We start from the raw sequence: 21,576 nt of genomic DNA on the forward strand, positions 1-21,576 counted from the left end.
GGGTTGACGGAGGCTGAGCCGGAGTGTGTCAAAAGTGGTGTTCTAGTTTATAGGTGCAAAGTTGACGAGCGTTGAGCCGAGAACGTGGAGAGGCAGTGAACGAAAGGGCGTTATGCTTGGGTTATGCTGCGGTGCACTGCTGTTGATGGGCGTTTCCTGGACGTGGAGGCAGTGGCTGTTCCATGGTGGTCTCGTGGTTGACAATAGGAACACTGGCTGCTGGGCTTCACGCAGTGGTGATGATGGCACTGAAGTTGGACGGTGGGAGGGGCATGCAACGCACCGATGTGGTTACTATCCCCATGGCAGTGCACGTACTTTGTGGTTTAGTGTTGTTCTGCCGTGGGATTCATGGTTTGCCAAAGGTTGGGTGGTGGGGCTAGGTGGTTTATGTTGTGCAAAGAGGAGCCGTGGTTGCTGTTTGTGTGGGGAGGAGAGGCTAGCGGCTTGGGTAGAAATATTTCTGTTACTTGAAGCAAGTGATGTCGAGAGGTGGTATGGGAGAGATGCAGAGCGGCAATCCTAGATTTGATGGGTGAGCTTCTATGTGAAAAGGTAGTAAACCCTAGAGAAGAAAATGTGCATGACGTGAAGATGTGAATGTCATGGGGTTCTGATCTTTGATCTCACGGCATGGTGTTTGGGCATGCAAAAATTTGGGCTTTCTCTAAGTGTTTTAGGCCCGAACTCTATTTAAAAAAAAATCAAATAGGCTTTTCGTACATAAAAATCATAATTTTTTAAAACAACTTCACACTGGGCCCCGGTGTTACAGTAGGTCACCCAAACTTCCATCCCTTACCTGCCCAATAGGCTAAGTGAATGAATTATTAATTTAACTTTTCAAAAAGCAGGTGGGTGGCTGGGGGTATCCTACCTGCCCGCCAGCCCTACAAGAATATAAACAAAAAAATCTACATGTTTTTTCCCTTACCCTCATTTTCCCCTTCTAGTTACATCCTTCATTTCCTCCCTTTTATTCTTCATGCCTCTCTCTCCTTTTCTAAATCTCTTCTTTTTCATCTCATCCTTCTCATCATCTTCTACTTATTCTTCATGCATAGACCCAATTCATGACGACATGAGTGTACATTGAGATCCATGGCATGACCATGAGCTTTACAAAGACCTACTACACAGCATGATGTTTAGCCTCAACAAAGTGATAGAGACCCTTGGCCACCACTGTGGGTATCCCCATGTAGAGGCTCATGATCGAGATTGTGAATTTAATCTTTAATCTATGAGCAAGTGGGTTTTAATGATTAATATATTATGGCTTTTTTAATTATGTAATGGCCTGGAAGCTTAGAAGGGTTTGAATGTTTGCAAGAGAGGTTTTAGATTGGTTTCATTAATAGAAATTGGATGGTGGGATGGGAAGTACATCCGCTCAATCAATGGGGGCAAGTAGGCATGAGGTCAAGCTAGGATTTGCTTCATTGTCCAAATTGTGTTTTTAGCAAAGATAGATACAATATTAGTCAAGTGTACTAACACTTATCACATTAAATTATATTGAGAGCGATATATTATTCCAAAGGAACAAATTTTTCCCTCGTATCTTTTTTCTTTTGTTATAAGCAATATCAAATTAACTAACATTAAATGTACAATAGGAATGGGCAAGAGACATTAACAAATGCCTCAAAACAAACGTTATAGTGCATGAAATCGAAAAACAAGGGGAAATGGAACTAAATGGTTAATTCGCAATCGTGGAAAAGGCTGGCTTGCTATTTTTAGTAATTTCTTTAAATATTTTTGGGTTGGATGGAAAATATTTTTTTATGGGCCGAGAAAATTTGTGGAACAATTATAAGTATATATATATATTTATGGATGAGTCGAGGCCCAAAACTCAAGGCAGAGCCCATTTATTATTTTCTTTTTGTTCACTACGAAACATGGGCCAAAAGCCCAAACCCATGAGATCTTGTATTGGCCCCCAACGGCATGCATGTCCATTCCTTCTGCATGCATGTTTCTTCCTCACTTTTTTTTCTCTAGGGTTTCCAGTCATCTATATATATACATGTATAACCTCTCTTGCACGTAGAAATTCCCCCAAGCCGCATCTTCTCCATAAATTTACCATCAAGCACCCCACAACTACACCACCCTCGGCCTCCACATTCCCTCTCCACTTTTCTACGTCCATGAAGAGCCCATCAAACACGGCAACAATTAGCAACCGTTGCCCCTACACCCTTGTCTTCTTCCTCTAGAGCCTAGGGCTATCGCCACACTTTTTTTTTTCCACACAAGATTTCCTCCCCAAGCCACTTAGCCTACACGATTTAGCTCCCCAGGCCACGAACAAAACACAAGCAGAAACACTGGAAACCACTCCCATTCCCTCTGTCGTGAACCACCCTGGAAACTGAACCCATGCACCCAGACCAACCTTCCTGCACCACCTTAAGGAACCTCCACTACCAAGAACCACCACGCTGCAGCAACCCACACACCCACATCACCAACAGCCCACTCAGTTGCACCTCTGTAGCCCACCTCCACATCGTGAGTCCTCCCTCCACTCAGAACCACCATGGAAACAACCGAGTTGCAGCCTTGGATCACGTCATTAGCATCGCTGCACCAGACCACCGTGAACCACACGTCTCCGTTCACTACCCAACCACTAGTTAGCCACCATGCTACTCCTTCCACTGAGACAAGATATACCTTGTTCTCATACACCCAAAACAGAGCATCGTGCCTTTTTGTCTAACATAGCTCCTCCGCAAGCTACTCAGCCCCTCTGTCCATGGTTGCACCACCATGCAAGACCTCCATCCCTCTCTGTAAGCCCATGCTAAACCCCCCCACCGTCACTTTTCATCCCTCTCCCTCACACATTGCTCTCTCTCTCTCTCATCACTCACTCACTCACTCACTCACTCACTCTCTCTCTCTCTCTCTCTCTCTCTCTCTCTCTCTCTCTCTCTCTCTCTCTCTCCCCACCGCAATCACCACTGCCCACCGCACCCCAGCGCCGTCGCGCCTCCTTCCCTTAAAGGTACATTACAACAGATAAGCTCTTTTGGGATGAAAAGTTTAATCCAAAAAGATTGGGGTTTTGTCCCAAAATATATTTTGAGACGAAAATAAAGCGTCTCAAGGTCGTCCCAATATCACTATCCCAAAAGGTATTTTGGGACAAAAATCATGACTTCATCCCAAAAATCATCTTTTGGGACGAAATTTTGCTGGACCATTTGATCACGTTCGAACAAAATTTTTATTCTAGGATGATTGAATTTCGTCTCAGGAAGTCATTCGTAAGTCCAAAAAATCGTTTGAACAATATGTCTGTTCGAATGGGTACTTAAACCAAAATGATCACCGAAACGAAATATAAAATATTGCAATTACACACCCTAGAACTGTATCTAGCATTACTCATTTTAAATTTTATACGGGCGCGCTTCATTTGAGTTGTGAACAAGGTTGTTAAGTATATTATTACATAAATCCTTATTCATCTAATTTTAAATTGGATCTAAGAGTTCTGCCCATTTCTAAAAACGAAGAAATACTATTTTCTAAAATAATCAATGATGGATCATTTCACCAATCTTGCACCATTAAGGAGTCCATTCGTTTTATTTATCCTATTCTTTTAAATTTCATTTAAGGCCTTTCAGGTTGATCATAATGACATTCAAGATTCTCATTACATGCTAAGAAAACATGAGAAGATTCTTTAAGATTATGCAGCCAAGGAATCACTTGCACTTTCTCCCTCGAAGTAAGTTTATGAGTTGCATGAGCCAATTGGTAAAATTAGTTGGAAAACAAGTTTTGGGAAATTAGAAAATACTTTGTACTAAGTGAATAGAAATCCTTTCCAATTATAGAGAGAATTAGATACATCATGTGAGTTTTACAACATTTAATGTTATTCATATATGATTTTTGGACAACATGGACCCCACATAGGCATTTAATATTGTGTCTATTTCCTTATGCGATGGACTCTCTAATTCGATCAAACAATTGAAAAATATCTCAACTAGTATTATAAGTATGCTTTCTATTGCCTCCCCATGTGAAACGTAGAGCTCAAACTTGAAATTTTGTGCTTAAATTATGTGTTTTGAGACAATCAAATAACAACTGTGACAAACTTATTGCCTAATTTAAACCGGAAAACATTAGTTTTGATGCAATAATACAATAGTATTTCTCTTCTTTTTGGGAAATTTAGAAAACATATAGGTCTAAAAATAAAATGGTTGATAGATTTTTGAGGACGACCTTCAACTCAAGCTATCATGTTCCAAGATACAAAGAATAACCCTAACCTAAATGTGGTTGGGTTTAGGGGCACTGATCCATTTGATCCAATTGCAAATGGGATAGATGTGGACTTGTCGTGGATTGAGCTTGAAGGCATGGGAAAGGCCCGTAGTGGCTTTATGAATGCTCTAGGCTTGCAGATGGACAAAGGCTGGCCAAAAGAAATAGAGAAAGGAAGTGATCCTGTAACGACTCGATCCTATATTTTTAGGGATAAATTACGAATAATTTTATTAGGCTCAATAAATGAGCTAAAGCTCATAAAAGAGTTTATTGAATAGTTATTGTTTATTTAAACCTAGACTTAAGGCTCCTTTTTTATTTTTTATTTAAAAAAAAAAAACTCCAAACGCCTTATTGTTAGACTCCAAACACTATTAACATTCTAGATTCATCTTCATAATAAAACCCCTAACTGATTTTCCTCCCTGAATTTCAAGCCATGCACGTCTCTCTCCGTTAGTCACACATGCATGTCACTACATCTATTTATAGACTTCATGCACAGCCTTGCACATACTGCCTTTCATGCATCCTAGGGTTTTCAGAATCGAAACCAACCCCTCTCGTCCCGAGACCATCACGTCCACCATGAATACCAAAAATAGCCATGTTTTCTACTCAATCCTCCACCGACCACTACAAGAGTTAGATCACCTCACTGCAGCCATAGAACCTGCCGACCAGGCACCTCCCTCCGCCTCGTACAATTTTGGTAAGCCCACGACCGTCGTCCACTCCTCTCTATTTGATTGTTTTGGCTTGATAGAAAACTCTTTCTCGCTCCCTGTGTCACACCACCGTATTTTAGAGGATCCTCTATCTGCCCCACCGTGACTACCAACCAACCACCCAGACCTCACCATCAAAGTCAGCCGCGAACCCATGTCAAAAAACAACACAGAAATGCAGCCTCACCAAAGCTGAAGGACCTCTATTTTGCTCCATTAAAACAGAGCAATTTCGGAGCCCACCGTAGAGCCAAGTCTCCACCTTGTCAACCGTCACTCCTTGCTGAAAACGACCACACCACATGGCCACAAATCTGTTACTCTACGCCCCCAACCACCACACGTAAGTCCATCTCCCTCACGCCGTGATTCTCACTCTCTGTTCTCCCTCTATCACTCACGGCATGTAGTTTCTCTTGTAATCTCTCTCTCACTCTCTGTCTCTCTCTCTCCCATAACTCTCTCACACTCTCAATTGCATAGTCGCCCACTCACCGGAGTTGCCACCGTGCCCAACCACGAGCTGCTGCTAGTTGTTGATCATGGTAAGCCACTGCCACTACCTCTCGAGTAAGGCCATTCCGTAAGATTTTATCACTAATATTAGGAAGTGTGTTATGGTAAATTACAAGAGTACCCCTGCTCAATTAGTGTTGATAGAAGGGTCTATTTATTAGTGTGATGGGTTCCTAAAGTAAAAACCAAGAGAAAATAGATGTTGGACGCCAAGAAGTTTTTTAGTATTATTTCTCAGTGAAATGTCAATGGTAGAAATCGGGATAAATATGATACTTGGGCTTGATAGTATTTTTTTAAAGTTAATCATCTGATAAATTGTGAAATTATGCGAAAGGTCAAATAATTAGAGAGTGGCGATATTTTAGAGTTTTTAAGGATTTTAGGTTTAGAAATATAGATTATTTTAGTAGTTTAGATTTTAAATAAAATCACATGTTTAACTCGAAATTTATGCAAATTATGTATTTATTTTATAGGCAACCGATTACGTGCCGAAAATAGTGGATTAGTGTTGCAAGGTAAGTAGTATGATCATACTTTACATGTATGTACGGTAAACATGTCTTTCATAAAAAAAATTTGCATGTATACGCTTCATTGGAAGTCCCTTTTTACGTACCCAGTCATGATATATTTATGAAAATCTATGATTTTATATGAAGATTTATGCATTAAATGATTTATGAAAATCCACGATTTTATGTGAAGATTGATGCATTAAATTCATGATTTTATAAAAGAAGTTATGCATTAAAAGATTTATGAAAAGTCATGATTTTATTTGAGGAAACATGTATCACGATATTTATGAAAAAAATACGATTTCGTTTGAAATCTATAATATGATATGACAAGATATGATAAAGTATGCATGCGATTTCTTTTGAAATCTATGATATGACAAGTATGCAAGTATGATTATGATGAATTATGAATGATAAGATATGTAACGGCGTATGTTATGATACGTAGACGGTACCTATGTTATGGGCATATTGCATTGTCAGGTCATATATGCTGGTAGTGCACCCAGTATGGATTCCTTATATATGGATTCCACAACCCGTGGCCACTGGTGGAATCAGAATCAACTTAGATTCACTAACCCTATCTCATGGGAGTCAACAGTGGGTAACGGCCTATGATAAGTGAAAGATAAGTTCATGTTAATGTTATTTACGTATGTATTCATGAGTATGCACATTTTTTTAAGAAACTTTATGTTTATTATGTTTACTATATGATGTGTCGCTTATTAAGTATTCGACTCATTTTTTTCGTATATTTTTATGTTTTTAAATCATTCAGGTGATGACATTTATGGGGATGAGACTGCAGAACAGAACTTGACCTAGGGAGCGAGGTAGAGGCCTAGAAAATTTATGCTTTGATTAGTTTTATGATTTAAGGTTTAAATAAATTATTTTGATAAGCACATGAGACTTCTGTATTTATTAAAATAAGTGCTTCCACAGATTCTATTTTGGATTTTAAGTATTTATTAAAGTTTGTTTTATTTATGAAAATCTTTCGTATCTGGTGTGTTGTTAAAACGAAAAGTTTTTAGTCAAGTTTAGTAGCACACTGGCTCCCCAAAAATTTTAAAATGTCTTTATTGGGAAGTGGGGTGTTACAGATCCCCAACAACAATTTGCTTACTATGAAGTAAGAAGCAAGCTAAAAGAAATGCTGTAGAAGAACGAGAGAGCTAAATTCATATTAACAGGACACAACTTGGGTGGGGCATTGGCAATTCTGTTTGTGACCATTCTAGCCATGCATGAGGAGGCATGGTTGTTAGATAAGTTGGAGGGAGTGTATACATTTGGACAACCAAGGGTTGGCAACAAGCAATTTGGGGAATACATGAAAGAAAAGTTGACTGAGAATGACGTGAGGAATCTGAGATATGTTTACTGCAATGACGTGGTGCCTAGGGTCCCTTACGAAGATGACAGTATATTCTTTGAGCACTTCTCTCCCATCCTCTACTAGAGTGTGTACTACAATGGGAAGGTCAATATTAGTACTCTCTCTTTCTTGATCATATATAACTCTTTGAAATAGTCACATTATCCTTTGCAACTAGTAACTGAAAAAAGATTATATTCAAAATTACTATAGAATCAATTGTGCATCGTGCAGGTGCACAATTAATCATATATATAATATTTAACCATTTTTTCAATTAAATAGTTGAGACTTTCTCACATATCGTTTACCGAAATATGAAAAGTTAGTTAAAGTAAATGTGCTAATGTGATAACATCTTAAACATTTAGTTTGAAAGTAATTGGGATTGTAATTACAAAATAAGGTAGCATACTTAGGAATTCTAGTAGTCATTGTCTCTTTCACTCTCTTTCAAGCATATAAAACAATAAAATTTTAGATATAGAACAATAGCACTAACACACTATATCCTTAATGTTGGAATCCAGGTTTCATGGGAGGAGCCAAATAAGAACTACTTCTCACTATTATGGGTAATACCTAAGTACCTAAATGCAGTTTTGGAGCTGATCTGAAGTTTCAGACTACAAAGAAAGTCGGTTGATGAAAATGTATAGAGTGTTCGGATTGATAATTCCCGGATTAGTAGCACATAGTTCTCAAGATTATGTTAACGTCACCCGATTGGGATCCTTACCTATAGACCTCCAGAACTCACTTGGGCATAGAAATTCTAAAGTTGGTTTACCAAAGAAATCACATTAACTTATATAAAGGCTTTGAGGTTTCTTTGAGGACAACTAATAACTGTTTTTAAGGATTTAAATTGCAATGTCATTTTTTTTTTTCCATTCGGCTTAGAGAGACAATAAATGCATTTATTGGGATAATTGACTTGTAAACTAAATATTTTCCTTTAGGAGCATTTCATGAATCAAGATCGGGCATTATATATATATATAGTCACCATGTTAACTTTTCAAAAAGTAGTTGGTTGAGTAGGATACTCACCCGCCCACCCTACAATAATATAAACAGAAAACTCCACATGTTTTTTCTCTTACCCTCATTTTTCCCACCTAGTTACATCCTTCTTTTCTTCTTTATGCCTCTCTCACCATTTCTAAATCTCTTCTTCTTCATCTCGTCCTTCTCATCATCTTTTACTTATTCTTCATGCATAGACCCAAGGCATGACAACATGAGTCTACATTGAGATCCATGGCGTGGCCATAAGCTCTACAACGACCTATTGCACAGCATGATGTTGAGCCTCAATAGAGTGCTAGCGACCCATGGACATAACTGTGGGAATCCCCATGCAGAGGCTAATCATGATCAAGATTGTGAATTTAATCTTTTATCTATGAGAAAGTGGGTTTAATGATTTGGTTATTATGACTTTTTGAATTATGTAATGGCCTGGAAGCTTGGAAGGGTTTGAATGTTTGCAAGCGAGACTTTAGATTGGTTTTATTGATAGAAATCGGATGGTGGGATGGGAAGTACATCCGCCCGATCAATGGGGGCAAGTAGGCATGAGGTTAGGCGAGGATTTGCTTCATTGTCCAAATTGTGTTTTAGCAAAGATAGATACAATATTAGTCAAGTGTACTAACACTTATCATATTAGATTATATTGAGAAAGATATATTATTCCAAAGGAACAAATTCTTCCCTTGTATTTTTTTTCTTTTGTTATGAGCAATATCAAATTAACTAACATTAAATATACATTAGGAACAGGCAAGAGACCTTAACAAATACCTCAAAACAAACATTATACTGCATGAAATTGAAAAACAAAGGGGAAATGGAACTAAATGGTCAATTTGCAATTGAGGAAAAGGCTGGCTTGAAGGTGATAATGAGTTGGGGTGTAACCAGTCCAGTTTGGTCTAGGTTTGGACAGGTTTTGGAACCGAAATAGTATACACCAGTTTTGAAAATTTAAGAACCAATGCGGATCGATTCATCATCAAAATTGGAACTTTCGATTTTTCAGACATTGTGTGAGGTGAGAATGTTTGGAGGGATAAATGGAAGTGGGTGGTTGTTTAAGGGGAAAGAAGCTGACAACATTTGGTGGACACACGTGTTTGAGCCAGCGCATGTGGCTGTGTGTGCATAAGCATCGATAGATGACATTAGAAGGGAGGTGGAGCGTGAGATCCACATGCATCGGAAGCGAGATGTGTAGATGACGTGACTCGCACATTATTTGGATGCACAGTCACCATATGCGTGGTGGCTTATGGTGCAGTAGATCACAAACTAAAGCTAAATGCATAAGAACAAAACAACTAATGTCACTAGTTGTTAATTTCTCCCTTGTATTGAGCGCCTATTTCCACCCTATATCTCGACTAGGGGTATAACTAGTCCAGTTTTAAACAAATTTTAAAACCAAATCAGTATTCACCAATTTTGAACCGATACGAACTAGCTCTTTATCAAAGTCAAGACTTTTGATTTTTCTCAATTTCGGTCTAGTCCGATTTTTCCGGTTTACCTTTTACACGTTTGGTACTACATAAGTTTAATATTATAATTTTTTCAACACTAAACTTATTGCTAGAATTTAGTTTTTATCATTAACAATTACTAATTCATTAATGTCTAATTATACTAGTATAGTATAAGTAGTGTCTAACTTAAATAAAATATTATATTAATTTTATGTTATAAGATTAATAGACTTGAATAATAAGATTAAATTTTTATATTATATTAATTAGAAATTTAGCTTATAGTATAATATAAAAATTTTAATATATATATATCGATCTGGTTCGGTTTAAATCGGTTTTCAAAATATGAAAATTAGTACAAAACTGGCTTATGACCGATTTCAATTCTTAAGAACTGGTACCAGACCGAACCCACTAGTTCAGTTCAGTCCAATTCAACCAGTTTTCCATTTTTTTTTACACCCCTAATCTCGACTTATTAGCCATTTTCGTTGTGTTGCGTACTATAAATTTTACCCTATAATCTTTACAAATTCATGTCTTATTTTGTTTTACCTAGACAATCTTTTTAAGGGATATCAGGTCTAGCAGTTGGAAGTTTGAACCCCTAACCATGGATAGTATCAGGAACCATTGATTTTGTCATTCGGAAAGGCCATTGATTACAAACCCATAAGTCACTAGAAAAAGAGAAGGTTTGACTTCTCTCTAGAAAAAACTCATCCTTATCTCCATGATAGCCTTCACCGGAGAGGAGGGTGAAAGCCACGACTCTACCCTCCTCTCCATTTCCTTCTGTTGTTCCTTTCCATTTCCGCTACCTAGGTGTGAATATGCTTTCATGGTGGTTTTTTTTTCCTCTTCCTTCTACCATTTCAGTTTTTCTCAGATCTATCACACTCCGACCACCATCAATCAACACGCACCCCACCACACCACTCCTTAGTCGCCAATCTACCAAGACAACTCGGAATCGCGCCACATAGGTCAATGCGTGGACTCCACACACCGCCTCATCCCGACACCTCCACCGATGACACGCACGATACCAATGGATCCCCCACCTCTCAATCTTTCAGATCGGACCCACCTCACCTCCAAACCACTTACGCGTGGCCCACACGCACCAATACAGAGGCACGGGAAGATTTTTGTTCTACCGCAGATCTATCATTCTGATATCAATTTTCCTATTATATTATCACTTTTCCTAAACGATTATATTGAAAAATGGACTAAGGGTCTCTCTAAAAAATATCTCAAGACAATAGACTGCAGTGCACCCGCTTACACTACCTCCAGCAATAGCTTACCAACAGACTGTCTTTTACGACAGAGTAAGGATAGGGACCAAGAAATTAGTACCATAACCCTTTTTTTTTTTCCTTTTTTTCACCAACTTTGCATTGTGGTTATTGTAATGAGGTATTTGTTGGAGATCCCCACCCCCTCATCATGTATCATTTTTCTAATATTAATGATGTTCACTTGCTTGCTTAAAACAAAAAAAAAAAGTAACTAATAAAACGTTAAGGAAAAAACTACTTTACCTCCCAATTTGACCGCTCAAGTTAACCGCTTGACAAAAATTTTATTATTATTATTTTTTTTCACTTAGTGATTAAGAAAGTAATTTTAAATATATTGGTGTATTTTTTAAAAAAAATTATTTAAATATATTAAAAAAATGTGAATAGAAAAATGAATTTAAAAAAAATGTAAAAGTAAGTAGCGGTCAAAGTGAGCGGGCTATTTTAGACGACAGAGTAGCCCAACTCAAACGTTAAAACCAAAAAGCTAGTCAAAAGTAATTTTTAAGACATTAGTGATATATCAATCTCTCTAATTGAAAGCACCAAATAATGGGGATGAGAACCACCCAAATGGGGTGGCTTGAGTGGCCCAGCAACTCAAGGAGTGAACGGATCACAAAATGGGGTTAAATGGGCAATCACTTCTTTCCTTTTTGGTTTTTTTTTTTTTTTTCCTGCATTATAATCACATCAGCATAGTTGGGACCAAATTACATAATCTCAAATCGAAGAAAAGTAAGAAAGTACACAAAGGCAACATTGCCCTTTTTTTACAAATAAGATGAATTAAGATAATGATTAAAATTTAAATAAAATATTATTAAAATATATTTTTTTAATATTATTTTTATTTTAAAATTTTAAAAAATAAAAGTATTTATTTAATTTGTATGAAAATTTAAAAAAATTATAATGATGAGATGAGATGACTTGAAATGAATTGTAAAAACAAACAATACCTAAATCTTAGCATTTGGAGGAACTTCGAAAACTAATGTATAGATCTTAATAATGCAACATCTCCATTTGTCCCACAAGCTATCAAGGTGAAAGGGGAAGCCCCAAAAGGAATAATCTAAGGTTGATTGATTTACATACATTACATATGTGTTCCTAACCATGGAATCCACAAGAATACAGTAATTGGAATCTCAAATCTTATCAGGAACCTTGGTGGAAGAACTGGTGCTTTAGTGCACAACAAATACTAAGCTGACACCAAATCAGTGTCAAAATAATACTGTTTTTTTGCTCTGCTGTACAGCATCAATCATGTACTTGCCCCCCCCTCATTTCCCATTCAACTCTAATCTGATAAAAAATAGAACATAAGTTGGAGAGCATAGGACAATCAATGTACAGGAACAATTTTCCATTCATATAAAATAGTGTAACATCAAATAGCAGTCTTTTCTGCAAGATTATTCCCAATGAGTTATAACTCAAGACACATTCCATACTGTTGAACCCATTATTGGTGAATTTGGAGAATGAAGTTGTGCATTCAAATGCTCCTACTTTCAATTGCAATGTTCAGATGCATTTCAAATAACAAAGCTACAGAAAAGTAATAAGGGATGTAATAAGCACCCTCCACTAACTAGTGAATCTGTGGTGATCAGTTTTACACTGATGAATAAAAGTAAAGTAATCATGTAGCTCAATTTGCAGCTTTTATGGTAGTATAGATATGTCTTCTGAAAAGTATTCCATGGAAGAAACTCCATCAGAAAGGACGTGTCTGATATGAGAAATTTAATAGGGATCAAAATATGAACCAGATAATTCTACAGAGAAGGTACCTGCTATTATTGGTCAATTGTAATAATAGATGATTGGATGAGGCCTTAGAAAGCATGGCAGGTGAAACAACCACTCAAGGAGCCTATCTGACGGTTTCTGCAGAATGAGAGAGCCTTATGGGAAGTCCTAGTAACTTGATTGGCCTGACTGGCCAACACTGAGCTCCTCATAACTTGAGCTCTCTTCTGAGCTGATCTCAGCTTGTTCATTATCTTATCCATGGATGACGATCTCTTCTTTTCCAGCTTCATCTGAAAGAAATGTCTATGTAAGGGCCATAGAACCAAATTTCCCTTTTGCAGAACATAAACACATAGTGCATGCTTGACAAGATTGCTGGAGAGAGAGAGAGAGAGATTCTTAACTACCACTACCACTTTTCCTTTGGCCCATACATCCATTGGGGCCATGGGCTCAAATTCTCGTGAAAAAATAACTTACTCATGTTTAGGAAAATGCACTTTCTATAATCCTATTTCCTGTAATTTACAGTCCAAAGGCTGGGCAGAATACTTCCTGTAATGACCCAATCTCCAGCTAATGGCCCCAAAATACTCTTGCACAATTTCACATTTCAACTAAGTTGTTAAAAAACCAAAAAGAGAACAGTAAACCAAAACGAAAGATAATAATTTGGCTAACCTAAAGCTCACACTTTTGATATCTTGGGACTAACACCAACCATGCTAGATTAGACCAGAGTGACAAATAAATATAGAATCTAGTCACATTGGAGAAAAAAAAAAAGGAAACATATCTCACCACAGAGGGCTGGTTATTAAGTGAATGTTTCAAAAAATATAAAACGATGCATTAAGACACATATCATTAGGAAATAACCTCCAGCTTTCGTATTGCTGCCTCAGCTTTTGCCTTCTGCAGGTTCTCCCATGCCGTGATTTTGGCTTCCTCTCTTTTTGACCTGGAAAAAGTCAAAAGATGTAGGCTCATTGACATAGAATAGATATGTTTCTGCATTCATTTCATGGCTGGCACAAAGTGGGATTTATCTTCTGATCTCATAATACGGCCAAGCACTAATAACTAAGAATTATAAATACTGGAATTTGTAGCCTAAATATCTTCGGGCAGTAAAAGCGCTTTCTTTTATATATTTATTCTACATTGGATGCTGGTATCATAGTCAAACAGGAAAATGGGGTGTTCAACTCGGAAAAAAAAAAAAAAAAAGAGTCTAGCACCAGACAAAAAGTGGCATGAATTCCTTGATATTCACTAAACTAACCAACCAACAGCCATTGAACTGACTTACATTTGGAAAACTTGTTTGAGTTCAAAGGTAACAATTCAACTCATTAAGATAATAAAATCACCAATATGAATCCGTGCTCCACTTAATTTATGCAGTTAACAGCTGAAGCTCAGATGATTAAGAAAAATGCTATTCACAAGCTTTTTAATCAATGTCCTTTCATTATCCTATGATATAACATCGAAATGACTTGAAAACTGTGTCACTTTCTAACTTATCGGCCAATTATTTGATGCCACATCACATTAAGGGATGGTGAAAGGATGATGGTTAAAAGGCTAATGAATATCATTTCTCGGATGATTATCAACTATTGTCTTCCCAACTGTTTCCTTAGTAAGATCTATCCAAAAGTTTACAATACCACAGGGTTGCAACATCAAACACCCACCATTTTACTCCACCACACACCGATTAACAATGAACTATGGTGTACAATATTAACAAGAAGGGCAACTTAAGGATTTCTTTTTAAAGAATCTCATCATGTTTGAAAAACCATTTTGACGTCTCCGAAATCTTTTCTTAAGGCTCTCTAAATGTGCATTTGCTCCCATCAAATGCAAAGAGGTGGATTCTGAACCACATTTTGCTCCCCCACCTTTTTTTTATCTCACTATACATGGATAAACAGAAAGTATTCAATGTACTATGGCACAAGTTTAACAAGAAGGGCAACATAAGGAATTCTTGTTAGAGGATCTCATAATATTCCATGACCCCATTAAGGTGTCATCATATTGTAGTTAAATGTCCCAACAGAAATGAAGGAAATTTAAATAATAAAGTAGTCAAATATTCATACCTGGAAATGCTCTTTATATCCAAAATGGAAGGTTGAGTACCCACACCTTTCTTTTTCCAGTCATCAACATTAGATGAGCTCTTCCCAGGGAGCCGAGCTCTATCTTTTTTGGACCACCTAGTCACAGTGACACGTTCATCTACCACGACATCCCTAACTTCCATTTTAGATGATGGTTGGCTATGCAACTGCACAATAGGTGGGGAGGAGAGAGTGGAGGCAGAGAAAGAAAGCCTCCTGTGTGGAGATGAGTGACTGCTACTCTGCGGACTCATCTGGGTTGCCATATCCCTTCTTGAAACACCCAAGGATATGTCAGTGCCTGCATCCTTGAGCCTATCGAGCTTTTCATCTGTGTTTGAAACAGGGGAAACAGGTCAAGATCAGATATGTGAAAATACATCATGCCTCGCATTTTCATAGAAGATGGGTCTTACCAGATAAGGAGAGGTTTAAGCTTAACAATTTAAAATCCAGTACTATTACCCACATTTAACTCCTCTTCTATTCAGATGCCATGAGAATTCTAATCAACTTTCACCAACCAATTAATTAAAACATCAAGTAAAAGGAACTGACATCCAGTCTTTGACTCGATCAGTCCTTCAAGCTGACAATTACATTCATGAATGATGTTAAACTAACTAAGTTTAAATGACATGCAAATCCTAATTCTAATCGATACTAATCAAAGAAAGTGAAGCTTAAAGGAGCTAATTTAGTAGTACCTTGTAATCCAGGCAATGATGACTGGCTCAACATCTCAGAGTAGCCGTGCACACTAACGGAACGTGCAATGCAAGGCTCTGTTACCCCAGGAAACACTCCAGCATTACCATTAGAGTGTATCGCCAATCCGTCCGCTGCTATCACACTGGCCGAAAACGGAGAAGCCGCAACATTACCCCCATAGAACATCGGCGTAGCCGGAGAATACATCGAGTAATACGCAATCCCAGGCGGGCCGAGTGGACCACTCTTAGACTTGGGCCGCCTCTGCGGTGGCTGAAACGAAGGCCTTGCAACACCGTCTCCCGAAACCGGACTGAAAATCCACCTTTCTGCGTCCTCCCATTTCGAAGGTAACGTCGACCTTCCATTGTTGTAAGGCAGCAATGCCGCATGCCTCCGGTTAGCACTTGTATGTGAAGGAACTCGCTCCGAGCTCCAACCCTTTTGCATTCCGATGCTCGCCTGCCGATAATTCGGTGTCCCGGGACTCGGAAACGTACCACACTTGCGAGACGCAACCACCGAGCTTTTCTTCAAGGTTGCCAGCCGCGGCGAGGAGGAGTAAGCGGCGGTAACATTGTTCAGATCCAACGAAGCGGGTCTTCGTCTATCTAGCTTCTCGGCTAGAGATTCAGATCTAGATCTCCGATCCTGGCATTCTTTATAGAGCCAAAAAACCAAAAGGAAGTCAAATAAATCAAATGCTTTCTCATAAACTAAGCAAAAGCACAAGCTTCTAGTTCGGTTTGTGAAGGTAAGGGGGGTACCTTTGAGAGCTAGAGAGAAGGAGCTTCTTGCAGAATCAAGAGGCGGACTTTCGTCTTCAAAATCTGCGTCGCTGTCTTCCTTTTCGACTGCGTATAAATCCAAGGAAACAGTGAGTGTGCGTCTCGGTCACTGAAATTTGAAACTTACGTAAGGGAATTAAATACTACCTTTGGCTTTTTCTCCTTTTCTAAAGAAACGACTGTGCTTCTTGTTGTGTCCTGTGCGTTTGTTTGGATCTGGATCACTCGAGCTCTCGTGGCGATCGCCATGGTCGGGTCCTACCAAATGCTGCATCAAATCAAGGATTTTAAACCGTACTGACACGAATTTATCCACTTGAATTAGGAGAGTTCATGCAGAAAACAAAAAAAAGAGTAGTATTGGATAAAAAACGCGCAATGCAAGTCAACCAAATGAATTGCAGAACCAAGCTCATAGAGGGGACTGGGATTTACAAGGGAGATTTCAGAAGGGACGGAGTCGTGGTCGTGGGCGTCGGAAGCAAAAGAGCAGCGGTCGACGCTGGCTGAAGCAGAGGAGAAGAGGCTGCAGAAGTTGGATTCGAGGGTGAAGATGACGGAATCAGGGCTAGCTTCGCGGCCTCTCAAGCCGGCACCTGTCGACGATGTCCGCTCCTGAAACCCCACCTCCGGCATGGTCAAGTGAATGGCTTCTTCGCATCACTTTCACACGGACATGCGACCTGCATACACAGAGAGAGATAGAGAGAGAGAGAATCCGAGTGTCTGTGAGAGAGGGAATTCAATAGAACTGTCACATGTATGTCAGAGTCATAAACGTTCTAAATTTAAAATTCTGCTTAGAATACAAAAGTTGTTTGTGTGGCGAGAAACAAAAAGAAAATGCTGTCCATGACTTTATAAATTTATGAAGAAAACTTTGTAAGTCCTGCCTTTGAATTCATAATTTTGATTTTGATTACAGTTAAAAGTTAGGTTGAAATTCGAGTAAAAGAATAAGAATGTAATACTCCTACCTGATTGATAGTGAATAAAATGTATTTAATGATATTTTATTTTGAAGTAATGCTAAATATAATTTTAGAAAATATAAATTTTATAAACTTTTTTTGAAAAAAAAAAAATTAAGTTTATTATTAAAAAACATAATTTTTTTCACAATGTAGATATCAAATTTATCTAATTTTTTAAAGGAAATATACGAAATTTGTACAGTTTAAAATTACAAATATCATTTCTCTTTTAGATAAGTATTTGTATGATTTGGACATTCATTAAATCTGGACATTGAGGAAATCATGATGATCATTTATTTTTAGAAATTATTTTAACTCATTTCATTTCATTTAAGGGTGTGTTTGGATGTTAGAGTGAGTTGAGTTGAGATGATAAAATATTGTTAGAATATTATTTTTTAATATTATTATTATTTTGAGATTTGAAAAAGTTGAATTGTTTATTATATTTTATGTTGAGATTTGAAAAAATTGTAATGATGAGTTGAGATGAGTTTGTGATATTCTAATAATTATAATTTTATCAAATTTCTAAATAAAATATAATAAATAATTTAACTTTTTCAAATTTTAAAATACAAATATTATTTATAAATTATATTCTAATAAGATTTTTATTAAATTTTTATTTTAATTTATTTTATCTCAACTCACTATTTAAATTAAATCATAAAATAATTCAAATAGGGAATTATAAAGACTTTTTATCTATAGTAAGATGGGTGAGATTCTTTAAATTTTGCAAAAGCTTCTTGATTGAATTTTGAAGAAACATTTTTTCAAAGATCTCAATCCCAATGAATACCTCTTTCGGCTTTCCCATCATGAATTCCGGGTTTTGTGTTGGCATAAAGTCTCTTTTCATCTGTTCAAAGTTGAGGAAGGAAGAAGGCTTAGTGGACGAAAGAAAAGACAACGTTTTTGGCAAGTTTTAATAATGAAAGCTGTGTCTTTTAATCGAAGTGTTGAGGTTAGTGGGCGGTTTGTTTCTTTTAATTATCAGTGGGCGGTTTGTTTCTTTTGACGATTGACGATGAAAGCTCTGCTTGGTTTGTTTTTACTGATAAGATAAGATGAAATAAGATGAGTTGAGATAAAAATTAAAAATTAAATAAAATATTATTAAAATATATTTTTTTAATATTATTATTATCTTAAGATTTAAAAATATTGAATTGTTCATTTAATTTTATGTGAGATTTTAAAAAAATTATAATAATTAAATGATATGAGATGAGATATTTTGTGAAAATAAACAACGCTTAGAAAGTTATAATAATAATTCATGTTTATTCCTCATTTTCTTTTTGTTTTATTAGTAACATTATAAGTGATCGTTACGCAGTTCAGATAAGATGAGATATTTTGAATAGTAATGAGATTTTTGAATTAAAATTAGATGTGATGGTTGTAAAAAAATGTATATTTGGATAATGAAATGAAATGAGATAAGATGAGATATTTTATAAAAATAAGTGTGTTTGTATAGTAAGATGAGATAATATGATTTTAACTTTTTAGAGATTTGATAAAATAGTGGGTCCCACCAATTATTGAAAAATATTTTTAATTATTGGGTGAAAAGTATTATGAATATATTAAAAATAAGTAATATCTATTGTTAATTTAAAAACTCAAAAATATTTGAACTTTCTCAAAATATACTTTTTGTAGTTGAACATGATTATTTCAATATTCCAAAATATGAACACATTTTTTTGTTAAACGAAATTAGTCTAACTATGACCTATTTATTATACTATATTTTATAAAATTTGAAATATATTTCTTTAATATATGGTAGTTAGCGGTATTGTAGATGTAGATTAAACTTTGTAGCAGATCAACTATAGCGTTATTGTAGCGATGGTTAAAAAATCAGAGATAAGATAAAATTTTGTATTCTGCCGTTTGGATAGACAGATGAAAGATGAAGTACAACTCAAATGAGATAGTTTGTATCTCATATGGGCATCCAAACCGGGCCTAGTTATAAAATCTCACAAATTAGTGTTCTTTACTCCTTATTTATATCATTTCTTGTTGGATGGCTCTTCGGTTGGGGCTTAGAAAGTAATACAACAAATGTTTATACTTATTTTATAACACATTTTTATTAATTAACTAAAATTTCATATCATTTTATTAAAAATAATCTTAATATTATATAGTTATTCTCTATTTGAAATAGAGTTGTAAAGTAATTATAAAAGAGTTATAAATTATATTATGAGTTTTAAAATGAGATTGACGCGAAAGATTCGCACAAGTTCTCTCTAAGTCTATACAAATTTCGAAAAACTAAACAAAATATCTAACAAAATCATTGTATATGCAACTTACATATCTTTGAAATGTATTTCTGTCCTTAAGACATTTACTAATTCGGCAATAATAATTTTTATTTTATATTTTCTTATCATCACACTTATTAATGTAACAATTTTAAATAGTTGTCTATATAAGTGGTCGTAATATATAAAATTATTAATAAATATAATTAAAATGATAAAATTTAAGACAAAAAATAGAAACCAATATCTTAACTAATACCAATTATGCCATGGGCCAACAACCCTCACTCATTGTACCTTCATTGACAAACTGATTTCTACCCATAAATAATGTTCAACTAGTTTGGATGGTCAAATTATTTCATCTCGTCTCATCATTATAATTTTTTAAAAAATTTCACATAAAATATAATGAACAATTCAACTTTTTCAAATCTCAAAATAATAATAATATTAAAAAATTATATTCTAATTATATTTTATTTAATTTTCAACTTTCATATAATATTGTCTCATTTCATTTCTCTATCTAAACGAGACTAAGTTAAAAGAACCTTAGGGAACTCTTTGTTTTTTGTTTTTTTTTTTATATTTTTGGCACATTGTTTATGTCCGAATTGTGACCATATCTTTCTTTTTTCTCTTCCTGTCAATTATAAGACCAATTATTAGGTAATCTACCATAGACAAAATCCCATATAATCAAAATTATTTATTTATTTATTTTTATTAATTTTGAAATATAAATATTAGGGATGTGCAGAAAAGGTTCAGACTCGGTCCGTCTGCGAGACCCAACTCAACCCGACCCGAGAAAACGGGTTGAAGTAACTTGCGGGTCGAATCTGCTGAAACCGTCTACACCGTTCTCACTCCGCTGAAATGAAGAGCTTCTCTCTGCTTTCTTCTTCTTTGAATATGGGGTTTGTGGGTGGTTCTGAATGCATATGAGGGACCAAAATCTTTCGCTGATGAAGATTTGTTCACTCTTTGGCAGACCTCTTCGTCTTCGTCTCTCTTCATGGTAGTGGTTGACACACTCTCGCTCTCACTGTAAACCTTGGAAACCTCAAAGATCTCGTTGTCGGTAGTGGTATTTACCGGCGAGGGAAACTTGTCGATCTTGTTCTTGTTGTCTTCGTCGTCTCTGTCTCCATCATTATCTTCGACTCTAGAATGGCAGACATGATATTGGTTAGCCTTTGGCCAATCATAGCTGCAGGCTTGGGCTCACAGTCGTTTACTGATGCTCAAAAATTGAAGCATCTTGGAATAAAGGGTTCGTGCTCAGGGAAACGATAAAAATGGTTCCCATCTTCAAAATCATTTTCCCTACATAAATAAGTATCGATAATGAAAACAATGCCAGAAAAAAACGTAAACTATAATACTTGTTTTTACTCAATGCAAATATTCTTACCCAAACATGTGATTGATGAAATGTTTTTTGGCCAGCTGCTTTCCAATGTCAACAGCCTGCATTTGGGTCATATATAGAGGCTTAGTAGCAGTAGATTGGAAACCTAGAGGTTGAGGAGGCTTGGGCTTTGGGGTTTCGGAGAGTACCTCCTTGTGTTAGAAGGCTCAAGCCATGAGAAGGGTGCACGGTAGA

General features: G+C 36.3%; 1 protein-coding gene and 1 pseudogene across 1 annotated transcript; one reads left to right on the forward strand and one right to left on the reverse strand.

Annotated features, from left to right (window-relative positions):
- The first annotated feature begins 145 nt into the window (after nt 1-145).
- On the forward strand, nt 146-8,273 carry LOC108979549 (annotated as a pseudogene).
- Nucleotides 8,274-12,271: 3,998 nt separating this feature from the next.
- LOC108979560 lies at nt 12,272-17,544 on the reverse strand. The gene is made up of 8 exons (XM_018950263.2): nt 17,129-17,544; nt 16,841-16,961; nt 16,673-16,759; nt 15,902-16,564; nt 15,174-15,525; nt 13,936-14,017; nt 13,095-13,346; nt 12,272-12,603 (listed from the first exon to the last, which is right to left on the reverse strand). The coding sequence occupies exons 1-7, from the start codon at nt 17,327-17,329 to the stop codon at nt 13,140-13,142; spliced, it is 1,713 nt and encodes a 570-aa protein (XP_018805808.1). The 5' UTR covers nt 17,330-17,544; the 3' UTR covers nt 12,272-12,603; nt 13,095-13,139.
- Between the last annotated feature and the right edge of the window lie 4,032 nt (nt 17,545-21,576).

Source organism: Juglans regia, chromosome 15 (genome assembly GCF_001411555.2).
Source record: "Juglans regia cultivar Chandler chromosome 15, Walnut 2.0, whole genome shotgun sequence".
NCBI lineage: Eukaryota > Viridiplantae > Streptophyta > Magnoliopsida > Fagales > Juglandaceae > Juglans > Juglans regia.

Excerpts from the sequence above, each read along its gene's own strand:
- LOC108979560 (XM_018950263.2), bottom strand. The coding sequence starts at position 17,329 with ATGCCGGAGGTGGGGTTTCAGGAGCGGACATCGTCGACAGGTGCCGGC. Across the intron at positions 16,962-17,128 it reads TCCCTTCTGAAATCTCCCTT|CATTTGGTAGGACCCGACCA; the intron begins GTAAATCCCAGT and ends GATTTGATGCAG. Across the intron at positions 16,760-16,840 it reads AAAAGGAGAAAAAGCCAAAG|TCGAAAAGGAAGACAGCGAC; the intron begins GTAGTATTTAAT and ends ATTTATACGCAG.